The sequence below is a fragment of the Narcine bancroftii genome, chromosome 5, assembly GCF_036971445.1.
Source record: "Narcine bancroftii isolate sNarBan1 chromosome 5, sNarBan1.hap1, whole genome shotgun sequence".
NCBI lineage: Eukaryota > Metazoa > Chordata > Chondrichthyes > Torpediniformes > Narcinidae > Narcine > Narcine bancroftii.
The window spans coordinates 49,920,681-49,934,809 of NC_091473.1; the positions used below are offsets into that span (position 1 = coordinate 49,920,681).

Genomic DNA, 14,129 nt, shown 5'->3' on the forward strand with positions numbered 1-14,129 from the left:
TGTGGTTTTTGTTCCATACAAATGGATCTCTCTGCAACTGTACTTTTGTACTGTGTCTTACTTGTTGTAGTATGTATGAGATCTCTACTAGTCTGCTCGCAAAACAACCTTTTGTCATTGCATCTTGGTACATGTGAGAATAAACAAAGTTGAAACACCATGCCACTGAAGATGAGAGTTTATTGTCACATAATTGAACCAAAATTGTTACTCACTGCAGCTTCACATGTTTCATGGCATAAATTATTATGCCAAATCACAGAAAGATAATAAATATAAAGGGGTATAAAAGTAAATATTCACAGTCTCGGATGTTTAGTGTGAGTTAAACAAAGTGACTTTCCATCTTTGGGTGGTCACTGAATAGTTTATGGATGGGGTTAATATGGAGAGGTTCAGAACACTGATAGCTGTTGGGGAAAAACGGTGCCTTTAATCTAGAGGTGCTGGATTTCTGGCTTCTCTGCCCGAAGGGAGCAGTGAGAAGAAATGGCCAGGGTGATGGAGGGCCTTGATATTGGCCTAGAGATTGGTGCCCATCTGGTGAAGAGTTGATGAAGGGCCCAAGCCCGAAATGTTGGGTATGTATCTTTACTAGATGAAGTACTTCCTCCAGCGTCAATGTTTTTACTTCAATCACTGGGTCTGCAGACATTCGCGCTTCACTCTTCATGATCTTTTGACTTCACCTGTGTCAGAATCGGCAGGCTCCACATCGGCCTGAGGCTAACATCTGTCAGTTGGCGACCACACACGGCGGGACCGTCAGGCACTCTTCCCAGTCGCAGGTGGCGCTGTGGCCCAAGTTTCTGGTGAGAAGTCCCGGTTATTTCTTCGCCGGAGGTGGCGCTGTTGATGACAGATTCTGAACGACTGTGGCAGTTGGTTTACGGTGGGTGGAGGAACTTTGTATCCCTCCGGAGTGGCGGAGGCGCTGTATCGTGCAACTTACGTCGATGGCGCTGTGATGATTGGAGGTCCCTCCAAGCACGCGTGTCGTGGAATGGGGAGGTCCTTTTTGCTCCGCTTGAGTGGCGATGGCGGTGTGAATGGCGGTTTACGGCGGGACGACCCATGCCTCCGCCGAGCCGGCGGCGGCGCTGTGACGAGCGGCTTGGAGAGCAACGGCGCTGTCAAGTTCCGGCTTCTGGCTCGAGGCGGCGCTGTGTTGGGCGGGTTGCGGCGGTGAGCTGTGTTTACCCCGAGAGCACCGCCTCCTGAAGCCACCTAGTGACTCATAAACAATAATACGACAGGCCTACGGGATGTCAGGTCGATGCATCGAATCGGAGCTCCGGCGGCCGTGAGAGATGGACACCAGCGAACTGTTTACTAGCTGCAGGAAGGGGGAACTCTCCAGAGTGCGGTGAGATTTGGTTGGGGACCAGGGACGAGGACAGCGGCAGGAGAGGGAAAGAAGAGCAATAAGCAGGATGGGAATCATCAGGCTGGTCGGAAGCACGGGAAAGGTGGAGTAGGGAATGGGGGGGGGGGTGGCGGGGTGGTAGAGGTGTCCGTCCAATGTAACACTTGGGGTCGTTGGCATGTTGGGGAGTTGGTCAGTTGAGGGGTCAGCGGAGGGTGGGATTTGGGGAGGTTAGGGCGGGGTGTTGATGGGGGCGGGGCTGGTTGGGGAGAGTTGAGTGGGGTTATTGTGGGTCAAGATTCAGGTCAACTTTATTGCCATCTGATTGTCCAAGTACATTCGGATAAAACAGTGTTCCCTGGTCCTCAGCGCAAAAATATGCAGACACACAACCAGACATAACAAACATTCAGTCGAGTAATACTTAGGCAGGACAAGTGTTATATTTATTTTTGTAGATATAAAGTATTATAGATAATTTATCTATGAAAATATTGTTTTGTACTAATGAGAGTCTCGGATGTTTAGTGTGAGCACTGTCACTGCAATGGAGCAATGTGTGTGGGGCAGGAAGGGAGAAATCCATACCCAGGTGAGATGGCTACATTTGGAACCTAATTGAGATGGCATAATATGGGATGGAAAGTTTGGGGAGCAGATACAGCATAGGATGATTTATGGAGAAAGGAGCAAAGGTGCAGTTCTGGAGTACTCTGTGCTCCTCTGTTCTGCTCTCCTCAAGCTTTGGAGGTGGCACAGAGGAGGTTCACCAGGTTAATTCCAGGGATGAAGGGGTTGGCTTATGAGGAGAGATTGAGTCGTCTGGGACTGTACTGGAATTTAGAAGTATGAGAGGTTGTGAGAGAGAAAATTATAATGGTAATGGGGTGAGCAAGTGTATGGACTTGTGGAAGCAGGGAGTAAAGTGGGTGAAGATAAATGCCTTTCATTATTTTGGAGTCAAGATCTTAATAAATACCCTTAACATAGGTAGGTAGTGAATTGATATGTCATACATGTGACTGTGATTGTTGGTGACAAATGCCAATTTTGGGCATTGGTTTACTCAGTCCATGGTGGCATGGATTGTGCTGCACTTTCTGATGGTAAGTTTTGGGGTTCTGCTGGCCATTTCCCAGCAACTGGACACTTCCCATGGAATTCAGTGATCATATTAGCATGCATGGAATTGGGAGTGATGTATTAGCATGGGCAGAGGATTGGATAACCAATAGAAAGCAGAGAATTGAGGTGCAGGGGTGTTTTTCTGTTTGGCAATTGGTTGTGAGCAGGGTGCTGCAGGGGTCAGTGCTGGACCTGTAACTTTCACATTACACATAAATGATCTGGAAGAGGGGTCAGAGTGTAGTGTATCTAAGTTTGCTGATGCAGAGAGATAGATAAGTTAAGTGAATGGGCAAGGGTCTGGTGGATGGAGTACAATGTTGGTAAATGTGAAGTTACCCATTTTGGAAGGAAAAATGGAAGATCTGAAAATTATTTGAAGAGCAAGTGATTGCAGCATTCTGATGTGTGTTACAAACTAACAACCTTTTAAATTATTTTTGGGACTAAATGGACTTTGTTAGCACTAACACAGGAACAGCCATGGATAATTCAGACAATGGTAAATTCAAAATAGTAAGTTTTTTGAAACTATTAACAATATAACATTTCTTACTTATCTCTAAATTTTACCTGGCTATGCACAAGTGTGTGTGTGTGTATATATGTGTAATTGAAGTCCCACTCTGAAAAGATGATCTTTAAAAGTTCAGCATCATTTTAGTCTTGCATGAAGGTCTTAAATTTTCAGTTCAGAAATAATTATAAAGTGCTTTTAAACATCATATCTTAAGGCCTCTTTGTTCACAATGTGGCTGTATTCTTCTATAATGAATTCACAAACCCAGACAAGGGTTAAATGAAGTGGCCATACAAAAATGGACCCAGTAGAAATATTTCCTCTTTTCCAAAGAGATAATGAAGTGGTCTTCCTTATTTCAAAAGCCACTGATTCCGTGTTCCCCTTTTCACAGGAGGAACACAAACAACAGCACCAATTCTGGTTACTGTAACTCAGCCCTGTCTTTCACGAGGTTTCAACCCCTGTATTACAGGGTTTTGATTTCTGTACTCTCCAAACTGAACTGAACTCTTTGTCTTTCATTTCGATAATATATTTCTCCCATTTCTCATGTGACATCATTTCTGTCTTTGAACCTCATAAGGTCTTTTGACATGAATGTGCTAAAAGCATTTAAGTCCACTTATGTCTCCAAGAAGTCTGCTTTCTTCAGAACTAAAATGACCATGTGTTTATACAGGTGCTTCTGAAATAACACCTATTGTTTCCAATATCTCAAGAACCATCATAAATCCTTTTCATCTTCTTGACTCTAACTTCAATCAGCATCTATTTTCATCTCAAACTGGCTTCTGTCTTCTATTTCAAAGAACTATATCTGTTTAAAATGCTAATGTATTGTCTTTGTGCCCCGTAACCACCCAAACTAAGAATACATCTACTAAGACATTTGTATATGAGAAATATAGTTTAACATTAAATTGACGATTAACATATGTCTGTTACTTGTGCATAAGGACTTAGGAGGGCTTGTGTCTGAATCGCAAAAGGTTGGTTTGCAGGTACAGCAGGCTATCAAGAAGGCAAATGGACATTGACCTTCATTGCTAGAGGGATTGAATTTAGGAGTAGAGAAGTTATACTGCAAATGTACAAGGTACTGTTGAGACTGCATCTGGAGTACTTTGTGCAGTCCTGCTCTCCTTACTTGAGAAAGGATGCACTGGCTTTGGAGGCAGTGCAGAGGAGCTTCACCGGGTTGATTCCAGGGATGAAGAGGTTGGCCTATGAGGAGAGATAGAGTCGTCTGGGAATGTACTTGCTGGATTTTAGAAGCATGAGAGGGGAACCTATAGAAACATGTAAAATTATGAAAGGCATAGGTAAAATTGAGGTAGGCAAGTTGTTTTGATTGGTAGGGGAGACCTGAACTAGGGGACGCAGCCTCAAGATTCAAGGTGGTAAATTTAGAACAGAGATGAGGGGGAACTGCTTTTCTCAGAAGCTGATGAATCTGTGGGAATTTGCTGCCCATTGAAGCAGTGGAGGTGACCTCAGTAAATATATTTGACAAGGTTGGATAGATTTTTATATAGTACGGGAATTAAGGGATATTGGGGGAAAAGGCAGGTAGGTGGAGTTGAACCTATCATCAGATCAGCCATGATCATGTTGAATGGTGGAGCAGGCTTAACAGGTCAGATGCCCTACTCTTGCTCCTATTTCTTTTGTAAATATGAATCAAACTTCCGAGTTCCTGGCATTTATTGGCAAGGTTGATTTCACTCAGTGAAGGTACTGACTGAACTGAGGTTGTAGAAAGTCTCACTAGACTTAATAAAAAAAATTATTCCTTTGAGTATTTGAAATGCTATATGTGGACAGTGAGAAATGACATCGCCCAAAGTCTATTTTTGGCTGGCATGGACACACTGGGTTAAGCAATCTCCCTTTATGATCCACAATTCTCGGAGGATCACATCCAAGCCAATTGCTTGTTTCTGTTTAGTGTTTTTAATTTAATGATTTTAGTTTGTTATTTCTTGCGGGATTTTAATTTTTAGGTTACTTTCTTTCCCTTTCAATCTTTTTATTGAGTTTTATAGAACAAGCACACATTGTGTAAAGAACACAAGGTTACCAAATGTGGAGAATATAAGTACATTTAAAAAAATAAAATAATACTTCTTCCCAATGCAACAATGCAAAAAAAAACAAAAAAATAACTAGTCCCCTACCAAAAAATAACTGGGATGTTTTGACATAAAATTTAAAGGTAATTCTGCTGAATCTGACTAACTGAGGGAAAAACCATGTGCATAAATAAATCCATTCAATGATCACGATTAGCAGATGTAATGAGAACAAAAATAGTCCATAGGGGGAATCCAGATGTTATGAAAATTAGCGTTAGCATCGAACACAGAATACCTGATCTTTTCTAAATTAAGGCAAGTCATGAGTACTAGTGGGTGGAACTGGATCTTTTTATCTAGGATAGCTCTTCATTCCATAAGAGTTGTAAATAGTATGACTTGATGGTTAGATGAAGAAAATAGCTGATTAATATCATCTAACACTCCAAACAAACCATTAAAGGATTAGGTTTAAGATTAACATGTAATGTTATTGACAAAAAAAGAAAAATATCCCTCCAATAAGGTTCAAAAGCTCAACAAGACCAGAACTTACCCCATTGTTACATTTGTCACATCGGGGATTTTGATCAGGAAATATATGGGATAATTTGTCTTTTGACATACGTCCAATGCACAACCTTGAACTGAATAACAGAATGTTGAGCACCTAGTGAAGGAATGTTAACTAATTTAAGAATCAAATCCAATTTTTATCTGAGATATAAAATTGTAGATCATGCTCCCATGCTCTTTTAATCTTATCAAAGGAAACCTTCTGGGAAGGTTGTAATTACTTTCTAAAAGTTTATAAATGTTTCTTGCCCTTGGAGCCTGTTCTGCTAGTCAATAAGATCATGGCAGATCTTGCTGCGGAATTGGATCCGCTTATCTACTGGTTCTCAATAACCCTCGATTCCTTTATTTCAAAAAATCTATCTTGTGTCTTTAATGAGGCAGCCTCTACTGCTTCACTGGCATAGAATTCCACAGATTCACTACTGTCTAGGAGGTGCAGTTCCTCCTCATCACTGAATCTTGAGGCCATGCTTTCTAGTTCTAGTCTCAGCTGTCAGTGGAAACAACCTCTCATTTTTGCTTCTAATTCACTCCATCACAGAGGTCAGGATCTTGTCCCTTGCTCCAATATTTTCTGAACAAGCAAGAACAAATCTTTGGATTCTGCTAGGGAAAGTTTGGGATGTCAGAGTTATGACAAAGATGTTCCCATCAGTAATGCAAGTTTATACTTGTGATTAGACCTTGAATTATGAAGATGTGAATTCCTGCTCCATCTGGGAGGTACAGCAGATAATTTTCTAGAAGCTGGTCTAGCTGCATGATGGTATGATTAGATGCAGTGTAGGCAAAATGCCGAGATCTAAACCTTTAATTGAGGTATTACATTTTGATGAACTCTCCAGTAAGTGTATTAAGTGTTTGTTTTACAATCTTGGAACCCTCTTGTAAAAATCTACAATGGTCTAAAAGGAGCATCTGTCAGGATAGCTTTTGTAGCATACCTCATTCAGTTTAATGAGGCTTGTGTATGATTATTAACTGGTCAACCTTGTGACAAGTTCTCTCAGAAAACTGCGTATCATGACAAGTCACTTATAAATGCAATTTTTTTCACAGAAGTAATGGTGAATGTTAGGCAGATATTTTCTGCTACTTTATGCATGCTGTTTGTAAACTCTAATACAGTGGTTCTCAACCTTTTGTGCCCTAGGCTCCACTAGAATTTTTCAAAAAAATATATGGACCACCATTAGCAAAAGAAGTTTCAATTACTGCAAGTGTATTTTGAAGCAATTAAGGTCAGGAATACACTGGAACACATTTCATATTCAACTACTACTTCAATATGTCAACCATCTCAAACACACGTTCAACAATTGTCGCCACTTCAGTGAGAGCCTTGCCAAAAAATTTTTTTATTCAAGGAACTAATTTTATTAATTTCAACCTTAACTCTCCACGTTTTGTAATTTCGAGTTGGTTTCTCTTAGCTTGTAGCAAATCACTAAAAACACTGAAGCCACATTCTACTAAATAAGATGATGGAAAATGTGTCAATAGTTCCCTTGCTAAAGTAGTTGAGTTTGGGTATTTCTTTTCAATCTCGTTAGACAGCCACATCACGGTTCCTTTCACTTTGAACAGAATTTTCAGATTCATCATGTTGCAACTCGGATAAGTCCTCTTAGTATTGCACTGGAACTTCAGATAAGTCCACCAGCAGTGGCTGAGTTAACCAAGAGGGGAAATCGATTGCCCTTAAATCACAAAATCTATCATTGAAGTTGGTAACCAACATTTTCAAATGGTCAACAAGGAGGTTTGTAGCAGCATTAGTTACCTCACACTTATTCAACCAATAGAGTTGACTGAAATTTCTTACAGAAATATTCTGTGGCATAATTCAAGAAGTGTCATGAATCCAAATAGCTTTCTTTTTGCATTAATGAGTGTTGTATTTGCTACTTGGAGTTCCTTGTTCAATGTACTTCGTTTCTCAAAAAATGTCCGTCAACTAACTCGCGTAAGCTTTGCCATCTGTTGTTAGCAAGAGCTTCATTTCAGGTTTGTTCTTCAAAGACTCGCTGAGGAGATCCATAAACCTCTTAAACCAGTTTCCCTTTGACAACCACCTTACTTCAGTGTGAAGCAGTAATCTCACATGTACTGCATTTTTATCGACACAAAACTGCTTAAAAAGATGTTCACATTTGGCATTAGCTTTGATGGCATTGATACACTTGATCACAGATGCAGTATCTCATGTAAAACAGGGGAAACTTTCTTGGCAACTAAGTTTTCTCAGTGGATAACGCAATGCACAACCAACATCTTTGGCTTTTCACCCTTCATTAATTTTAAACATCCTGCTTTTTTTAAAAAAACCATCATAACAGGTGCATCATCCGCAGCACAAGATGCAATGTTTCCTTTTGGTATTTCATTTTCATCCAAATAATTTTTGAGCTTGCAGTAATTCACAAAATTACACCTCTTCTTGAAACTCTTCCTGATTAATATCTTAGATGTATGCCAATAACAGAGCCTCACTGTCCCATACAATAGATTCATCCAGTTGTATTGAGAACTTTTGTGATTTCAACTTCTCAATAAGCTGTTTTTCAACATCTTGACCCATGTCACCTATTCTGTTACAGACAGTACTATTACTCAATGGGATTCCTCGGACATCTTTGTCATCCTTTTCAAAACTATTTTGAGAAACCGTGATATTGCAGGTTTAATCAGTTCCTCTCCAATTGTATGATTCTTCCCATGTTTTGCTATCAGCAGAAAAATTTCATAGCTAGTTTCAAGGGTACAATTTAGGGCTGTAGTTTGCGCAGCGAATAATGAAATTATTTTTTGATCTATTTTCAGTGATTTAATATTCCACTTTCAAATTGACATGGTTAGGAAGTTTTACCCTCAAAAGAGCTTCAAGACAGCCTGCTTTGATTAATTTGTTAAAATCTATTGGCATAATAGGCAAAAAGTTGCACATTCATTGTGTACAGCAGGTAGAAACCCAAACTTCAAGAACTCCACTGAATATTGATGAACCTTTTGCTTGCTTGGTCTGCTCATTTTGAATATACAACAGCACAAGCTCCCTGAAACACATTAATCAATATTTTATTATGTCTTAGAATTGAAAATCGAAGCTCTGGAGAGGGGCCTTGGCATATCTGTGCACTTTGGTGCATTGGCAGTGCAAACAAGTCTTAGTGTTGTATCGCGGCAGAGGCTGTGCCACATGAACTTGTCAGATAGCAGGCGGACCTTGGACCTTTTCAAGGTTGGTGACAGACCATGTATTTGGTTGAACACCTGCCATTGTCAGGTCGTGGGTAGTACGGATCTGGGGAAGCTTGTGGGCATGTCGCACAGTAAAGCCAGACTCCCCGGTGAAGGACAGAAATCGTTAACCTTTAGGTTGGTAATGGCAGTCCGGTAGGCCTGGATGTCCTCATCCTCTGCTTGGTCTTTGGCTGGCTGAGCAACATCGAGCCCTCCTGAGGCAGTGGTGATGGCCGGTCTGGACAGTGCGTCAGCCACAACATTGGATTTGCCTGTGACATGGTGAATGTCTGTTATATACTCGGAAATGTAGGAGAGGTGTCGTTGTTGCCTCGCCAACCATGGGTCCGAAACCTTGCTGAGTGCTTAGGTGAGGCGACAAAAACTCTTCCTCCTGACTTGTACTGGAAATGTCATATTGCCAGGCACAGGGCCAACAGTTCGTGGTCGAACGCACTGTACTTGAGTTCTGGTGCTGAAGAAAGCCGGGGGGCACCACTGTTCATCAACCCACTGCTCCAGTATTGAGCAGACCGCTCTGTCCGATGTGTCTGTTGTAAGGGCCAGGGGGAAGGAGGAGTCTGGATGGACCAAAGATGTGGCCTCCACCAGTGCTGCTTTGGTTGCCTGGAATGTTTCCACAGTTTCGTGTGTCCACTGGAGAACTTTGTCACTGAGTTTGATGAGGTCGAATTGGGGTTGCATGAGGTTAGCCACTCCCGGGAGGAAACGATGATAGAAGTTCACCATCCCTAGGAATTCTTGTAGGCTTTGATTGTGCTTGGCCTGGGAAAACGTTGGATGACTTCCAGCTTATGCAGCAGCAGTGTGGCCTCCTCTCGGCTGATACGGTGTCCCAAGAAATCAATAGATTCCAGACCGAACTGGCATTTAGCCAGGTTCACCGTGAATCCGAACTCCTTCAACCTGTTGGAAAGGCGAGTCAGGTGCGTCCTGAGTGTGCTGGCGTCAGGGCTGGCGATGAGAAATTCACCCAGGTAGAAGAAGATGAAATCGAACTCCCAGCCAACCACGTCAATGAGATGCTGAAATGCCTGGGCTGCATTCTTTAGACCCAAAGGCATCCAAAGGAACTCAAAGGCTGAAAGGTGTAATAATGGCCATTTTCAGGTCATTGTTAGGATGCACTGGAATCTAACGTGGTCCACCTTTGAAAAGATCTGGAAGCCCTGGAGCCTCTTGGATGTGTGGGGTGGGCTATCTGCCTGTAGTCACCACATGAGCACCAACTGCTGAAGTTCTTCTGGACCATGTTCAGTGGGGACACCAGGGGCTTTTTGAGTGGCGGACTATACCCAACTCTTCCATGGCAGCCAACATGGTCTTGGCTTGAAGGAGTTTGTCCTGCACTGTGCCCGTGCTTACACTGGGGGCCCCCTGGTACTCCATGCCATGTGCTGGTTTAGCGTCGTGGAGGTTGGGCGCCATCAGTGACAGGTACTCAGCCAGTAGGATGGCATATTCATTATGGCCCAGATTCCTAACGTCTGAAAGGAATGTTTACATAGAGTGAGGAGATATGACTGGAACGTGGTAACGTTGACCAAACGGCATCTGTTCATGTCCACCAGGAGTTTGTGTGCCTGGAGGAAATCTGTTCCGAGTAGGACTTGTCCCACAGATGCAATTGTATACTTTCAGTGGAAAATAGTGTCTGCAGTGTGGATTGTGACCAAGAAGGTTCTGAAATTCAGAATGGAGAAACCATTGGCTGCCTGCAGGGGAAGGCCTTTGGGATTGTGTTTAAGTTCGAAATACGTCGGTGGAATGAGGCTGTGTCAACTCGGAAATCCCACTTTGTTCACTGGTCTCTGAGGTAGGGGAGGCCACTATTAGCAGCTGACCTGTCCATTTCCTACTGCTGCGCTTGACTTGGTGTTGTGGTACAAGAATGAAGGGATGCACTGCCGGGCATTATGGCCCCATCTGCAGTGGTAGAATCAGTAATCACACTGAGAGCATGTTACATTACGGTGGGGGGCTGAACCGATCGCGCCGACTGTGTAGATTGATTGCACATGTATGGAGCTCTGTTGCGGGGTGCGGAAAAGTTTGTCTGCCTCTTTGGCTACCAGTTGTGGAGCGCTGAAATCCATGTTGGATATTGCCAAGGAAATGGAGAGGAACAGGGCCTTGAACAAGAAACAGTTTGTGTGTGTGTTTGCTAAGGCCACCATTTTGTGCATGAGCTCGGAGGGATTCCTATCACCCAGGCCTTGCATATTCAGGATGTGGATTGTGTGCTCACGTTGGCTGAGTTCCAGGGAATCGAGGAGGAAACGCTCCATAGGAGGATTTTCCACAAAGGACCTGCTGCAGTAGGAGTGTCTAGAGCACTGACGACGTGCCAGAACTTGGTGTTCTCCGAGACAATGCCTCTAATCTGGAACTGTGACTTGGCCAGTTGTAATTAATTCCTGGGCTGATTTGTCCAGAAGGGCAGCAAATGAATGCCCACAGTGTTGGTCGCAGCCGTTGCGACTGTAACGATAGCAGTATCCTGCATTTTGTCCCATTCAAGGTGGGTTCCAAAGACATTGAAACTGTTGGGGTCACTACTGTAGCGTCTTCTAACTGCAGTGCTACCGATCCACACAGCATGATGTGAACTGAAATTTATTTTGAATTCCTTGCGCTGCTGGAGGAGATTGCCCTCTTCCTGTGATGGTTGCGCTGGCCTTAGGAAGTGATGCCAGCGAGTCGTGGCATCACTCCCAATCCAGCAGCATGCAACATGGAAGTGGCGCTGTCCACTGGGAAATGTGTGTCGCCAACCGTGGGCTTCTCCTCAGAAGGGAAGGGGGGCTGCGCCATTTTGTGTCGGACAACTGGTGTGGCAATTCGGCCCGCTACACCAAATCATAATTTACCAATAATTTTAAAGAATCTTAAATTAAAATAAAAAAAAAGCAAAGTTACTTGAAGTATTAGGGGTTTATGCAGTTTACTTTGGAATAAAAAAAATTACAAGTCACTGAACTTGGAAACTTTTTAAGAAGGATGAGATCTGATTTAAAACACGAGATTCGGAGAGAGCTGGACCAGATCAAATCCTTCCCTGGGTGGGGGAATCTGGAAGTGAGGGATGAAGGAGGCCATTCAACTTCCTGAGCCCATACTAGCAGTGTTTAAGAAAACATAGCTACTCCCACGAGCCCATACTTTCCACTTGGTCATTCTGTTTTGAAGTTCATATTTATTGTCACATTACAGCTGGAATAGTTAAGAAAGGTTCTTCTATGGCAAGTCAGCTTTAACATTTGTACAACTATACAAAGTTGGACGGCAGGAGTACAATTACAGATTAAAGTGTTATAGTGAAACGTTTAATTAATACAGAGCAGGGGCAGCATGAGAACACTGATGTGGTATTCATTCATGAGCCTGAATCTCTGTCCGCACCGGTGCAGTATCTTCAACCCACTAACATTAAGGAGAAAGTACAGGAGGATTAAAATCATGACTGCCAGGCTGGGAAATAGTTCTTCCCACAGACTTGAGACTGATAACAGTATCCTGTAACTGTGACAATTACCCCAAATAGTTACATATATATTTAGTTTGATTATTTATGCGATCATTATGTACAGTATTATGTGTTTTTTGTGCACGTACCATAGTTTAGAAGATGTTATTTTGTCAGGTTGTGGATGTACAATCAGATGATAATAAACTTGAACAATGGCTCCAGGGAAAAAAAAACTTTTTCAAACCCATTGGTGCATGATTTTCCACTTATTAGCTTTCTCCCCAATGGGAGAAGAGTGTGTGTGTGTTGGGGGGAGGGGGGGGGGGTAGGATGGATCCTTTTGTATGTTGGCTGGCTTTTCTTGGCAGTGGGAGATGTAAGTGAATTTGATGGTGGGAATGTTTGCTTGATATTCTGGGCATTGTTCACCATTTTGAGGCTTCTGATTTTTGAGCAGAGCAGTTGCATTCCATATGGTGATGCACTCAGCGAGTATACTTTTGCTGGTACAGTTGTTGAGGGATAAGGGGGCCATGCCAAACTTAGTCTTCTACGACACAAAGATTTGAGGAGTAGTGGACAGCGAGGAAGACTTTCAAAGCTGTAGAAGGATTTGGACCAGCTGGAAAATGGGCTGTAAAATGGCAGATGGCATTTTAATACAGAGAAGTGTGAGGTTTTGCACTTTGGAAGGACAAACCAAAGTAGGACAAACCCAGTAAATGGTAGGACACTGAGAATTGCAGTAGAACTGGGGGAATCTGGGAATACAAATACATAATTCCTTGAAAGTGGCATCACAGGTAGATAGGGTGGTTTTAAAAAAAATCTTTTGCCATCTTGGCCTTCTTGTAACATCGTGTACTTTGTCTTGTGGTACACTGAGGATAGAATACCTCCAGAAATCAAAGTATTGAGTGAAGGAGTTCGCAAGTTATGTCAAAGGTGTATCAGACATTGGTGAGGCCAAATTTGGAGCATTGTGTGCAGTTTTAGTCACCCAACTACAGAAAGGATAACGGCACTGGAGCTGTGCGTGGACTCCCTTTGGTGCATCCAGGATGCTGAGATTCTGGTGGATTGCACTGTTAGTGAATTGGTCACTCCACGATTTCAGAGGATAGAGAAGGATTAGGGACTGGGTGAACAACATTAAGAGAAGTAACAGGAAGATAGTGCAGGAGTCTCCTGCAGTTATCACTCTCCAAAACAGATATGCTGTTTTCGATATTGTTGGAGGAGATGACCCACCAGGAGAAGGCAGCAGTAGCTGGGATCATGGCATCGTGAGTGGCTTTGCTGTGCAAAATGAGCAGGAAAAATATTGGTAGGGCAATAGTCATGGAGGATTTGGTTGTCAGGGGTATAGACAGAAGTTTCTGTGGCTGCAGCGGGACTCCTGGATGGTGTGTTGCCTCCCGGGTGCAAGGGTCAAGGATGTCTCGGAGCGGCTGCAGGACATTCTGAAAGGGGAGGGTGAACAGCCAGTTGTCGTGATCCATACTGGTACCAAAGATATAGGAAAAAAGTGGGATGTCCTACAAGATAAATTTAGAGAGCTAGGAAATAAATTGAGGAGTAGGACTGCAAGGATAATAATCTCTGGATTATTACAGGTGCCATGAGCTAGCCAGAGTAGAAATAACAGGATAGTTGGAATGAAGATGTGGCTTTAACAGTGGTGTAGGAGAGAGGGTTTCAGATTTTTGGGTCATTGGAATCAGTTCT

General features: G+C 42.8%; 1 protein-coding gene across 9 annotated transcripts in view; it reads left to right on the forward strand.

Moving 5' to 3' along the window:
• Window positions 1–861: 861 nt before the first annotated feature.
• The window catches only part of abtb1 (ankyrin repeat and BTB (POZ) domain containing 1), a 135,876-nt gene continuing 122,608 nt past the window's right edge, over window positions 862–14,129 (forward strand). For 5 of the 9 annotated variants that reach the window (XM_069937381.1, XM_069937382.1, XM_069937377.1 and 2 more), the window contains exon 1: window positions 863–1,366. In XM_069937381.1, coding sequence (XP_069793482.1) covers window positions 1,311–1,366 — 56 coding nt within the window. In that variant the 5' untranslated portion in view covers window positions 863–1,310. Of the gene's footprint in view, window positions 1,367–14,129 lie in introns of all 9 variants that reach the window. The other 4 variants (XM_069937372.1, XM_069937376.1, XM_069937373.1 and 1 more) reach the window with 2 other exon arrangements.